The following is a 3,050-nucleotide window of genomic DNA, read 5'->3' on the forward strand; positions in this document are numbered from 1 at the left end:
GCCGATGTCCACCGGGCTTCCTGGGGGACCGCTGCCAGTACCGTGAGTGAGCCACCCCCGGGCCCCGGAGGGGGGCGCCCAGCTGGCCGTCACAGGGGCATGCTTTAGGGAGGGAGGCCACTCGCGGCTCGGGCGGGCTCAGGTTGCCCCCCCGTAGAGGCTCAAGGTGGTGAGCCCCCTGGCGTCAGGATTGCTCCAGCGAAAGCAGCGGCGGCAGGCTGTTTGGGGCCGTGTCCTCATGCTCTGAGTCTGCGACGGGGGGGTTGGCCACAGGGGGCTCAGGAGGAGCTGGGAGTCACCTACAAGACCTGGGGGTCCCCTCAGGCGTCCACAGGCTGGGGAGGACCTCGTGAGGGCGGGGCTTGAGACACCTCCCCGCCCCGCCCCCACAGGGCAGTGCTCTGGCTACTGTGAGAACCTGGGCACGTGCCAGATGGCCGCCGACGGCTCCCGGCAGTGCCGCTGCACCGCCTACTTCGAGGGACCGAGGTGTGACGTGAACAAGTGCAGCCGCTGCCTCGACGGAGCCTGCGTGGTCAACAAGCAGAGTGGGGACGTGACCTGCAAGTGAGTGGGGCCTGGCCCGCAGTCCTGCCCGGCCCAGACCCCGCCCTGGCCCCCCTCCGCCCCGCCCCTCCCTCGGCGCCTCAGCCACCCGCTCCCAGCCCAGCCAGCCTGCCATTCCTCCCCGCAGCTGCTCCGACGGCCGGGTGGCCCCCAGCTGTCTGACCTGCGTCGGCCACTGCAGCAACGGCGGCTCCTGCACCATGAACAGCAAAATGATGCCCGAGTGCCTGTGAGTTGGACCTGAGCCCTCCCGAGACCTAGCTCATCCCCACCCCCCCCAAATCTGAGCAGGGACCCTCGGGACCCTGCGGCCCCTCCCAGTTCCGTGGCAGCCATGGCTGTGGAGGCCGTGCCTGCTCAGGTCTGCCCCTCCTGCCTGCAGGTGCCCACCCCACATGGCAGGACCCCGGTGTGAGGAGCAGGTGGTCAGCCAACAGCAGCCTGGACGTAGGTGGCAGGGGATGGGGAGGCAGAGCTCCAGGGGCCTGCAGCAGGGAGATTTTAGCCTCCCGTTTTCCCTGATCCCCTCTGACTCCGTTTCCCACCTCCTCCCCTCCAGATATGGCCTCCATCCTCATCCCTCTGCTGTTGCTGCTGCTGATGCTTCTGGTAGCTGGAGTGGTATTCTGGTACAAGCGGCGAGTCCGAGGGTGAGTTATGGAAAATTCTGGCTATTAGTTTACCATCCTAGCCTTGCCCTCCTAGAATCCCTGCCCCATTAAAATCCTGCTTCCCCCAGGGCTAAGGGCTTCCAGCACCAGCGGATGACCAACGGGGCCATGAATGTGGAGATTGGGAACCCCACCTATAAGATGTATGAAGGCGGGGAGCCTGATGATGTAGGGGGCCTACTGGATGCTGACTTTGCCCTGGACCCTGACAAGGTGGGCCGGGAGGACAGAGGAGGAGGCTTCCAGGGTAGAGACAAGAGACTGTGGGTGGGACGATGAAGGGCACTGGGTTGGATGATGGAATGGAGGTGGGGCGCCGGGCACCTGGGCCACAGATCCCATCCCCTGAGCCCCACTTGAACCCTCTGTCACCTTGCAGCCCACCAACTTCACCAACCCCGTGTACGCCACACTCTACATGGGTGGTCACGGCAGCCGCCACTCCCTGGCCAGCACGGACGAGAAGCGAGAACTCCTGGGCCGGGGCCCTGAGGACGAGATAGGGGACCCCTTGGCATAGGGCCCTGATCACTGGACTCACCCCAGAGAGCCTCCTGCCCCCTGCCAGAGAAGTCCTTCGATGAGCCCCCTCCTGCCCAGCCAGCCCTTCCCTGGCCCTGCCGGGGTGTATAAATGTAAAAATGAAGGAATTACTTTTTATATGTGAGTGAGCAAGTGAGCAAGCGAGCACAGTATTATCTCTTTCCGTTCTCCTCCTTCCTGCCTGCTCCTCAGCAACCCCCCCATGCTGCCTTCAGGGAGAGGGGCAGGGAGGGCTCTGGGGGCTCCTGCGGCTCACAGGTACCTGCCTCCCACCTTCCACCAAAATGCACCCCCACTGGGAGAGCTGGTGGTGCTGCCTCCCCTCCCTGTACGAGACACTTTGTCAAGGCTCTCCCCTCCCTCGGCCCACCCCCACTCTCACCCCCCCCCCCAGCTCCCTGAGGGCTCCTTCTGGGAAGGGAGAGTCCTTTGCTGCCCCTGTCGGGAAGACTTGGCTCTGGCTGAGGGAGCAAGGAAAGGATGGAATTTTTTAGTTCTTCCTTGGGGGGGGGGTGTTCCATGTGCCAGCCCCCACTCTGGGGCACCTCTGAGATGGCCATGCTCAATACCCCTCCCAGACAGGCCCTCCCCCTCTCCAGTGCCCCCACCGTGGCTCCCAGGGCTGGAGACTTTCTTCGGTAAATGGTCCCCCAGCCTCCCCCACCCTCCCCTGGGGATGAGGAGAAGGTGGGGCACACCCAGAAAGGGCAAGCGGGGCAGCCCCGCTTTGGGGACATAAACGTTTTAATAATTTTTGCTGAACTCCTTTACAACTAAATAACACAGATATTGTTATAAATAAAATTGTAAAAAAAAGAAAAAAAGCCACTTGTGTCTACCTATGAGTGTGAGACTCTGGGAGCTGGGCTGTGCTTGCCTGCTTCTGCCACCAGAGGGAGGCCTGCTCTGTGCTGGAGGCAGGCTGGAGAGTCTGGTCTTCAGTGCCCTTCTCCCTGAGCTCCCTCCCTCTCCATCTGGCTGGCAGGGGAAGGGGGTGGCACTGGACTTGAGGAGGAAGACCTGTTTCTCCTGGCTGTGTGACCTTGAGCCAGAGACTTCACCTTTCTGGATCTCGTATTCTCTCTGGCTCTACGACGACAGTAACTCCAAAACCTGTTTCTCTGCATTGTCACTTACAGGATAACACCACCAGCCTCCCCAAAATGATCTCCCACAGTGAGAAATCCCACCATAAGAACTGAACGCACTGGGGTTGTGAAGGGCTTTCTAATCAGTCCTTCAGGATGTTCCCACACAGCTCTCTCTGCC

At 61.9% G+C, this 3,050-nt stretch overlaps 1 protein-coding gene across 1 annotated transcript in view; it reads left to right on the plus strand.

The window, feature by feature from the left end:
• LRP1 (LDL receptor related protein 1) overlaps window positions 1-2,605 on the plus strand; it is a 79,987-nt gene extending 77,382 nt beyond the window's left edge. The window contains exons 83-89 of the mRNA XM_081821904.1: window positions 1-42; window positions 393-567; window positions 695-796; window positions 950-1,014; window positions 1,127-1,217; window positions 1,307-1,451; window positions 1,618-2,605. The exon at window positions 1-42 is cut by the window's left edge and continues 2 nt beyond it. Of these exons, the coding sequence (XP_081678030.1) occupies window positions 1-42; window positions 393-567; window positions 695-796; window positions 950-1,014; window positions 1,127-1,217; window positions 1,307-1,451; window positions 1,618-1,758 (761 nt within the window). The 3' untranslated portion in view covers window positions 1,759-2,605. The remainder of the gene's footprint in view (window positions 43-392; window positions 568-694; window positions 797-949; window positions 1,015-1,126; window positions 1,218-1,306; window positions 1,452-1,617) is intronic.
• The last annotated feature ends 445 nt before the right edge of the window (window positions 2,606-3,050 follow it).

This window comes from Leptonychotes weddellii, chromosome 5, assembly GCF_054177405.1.
Source record: "Leptonychotes weddellii isolate Sample4059 chromosome 5, ASM5417740v2, whole genome shotgun sequence".
Classification (NCBI taxonomy): Eukaryota; Metazoa; Chordata; class Mammalia; order Carnivora; family Phocidae; genus Leptonychotes; species Leptonychotes weddellii.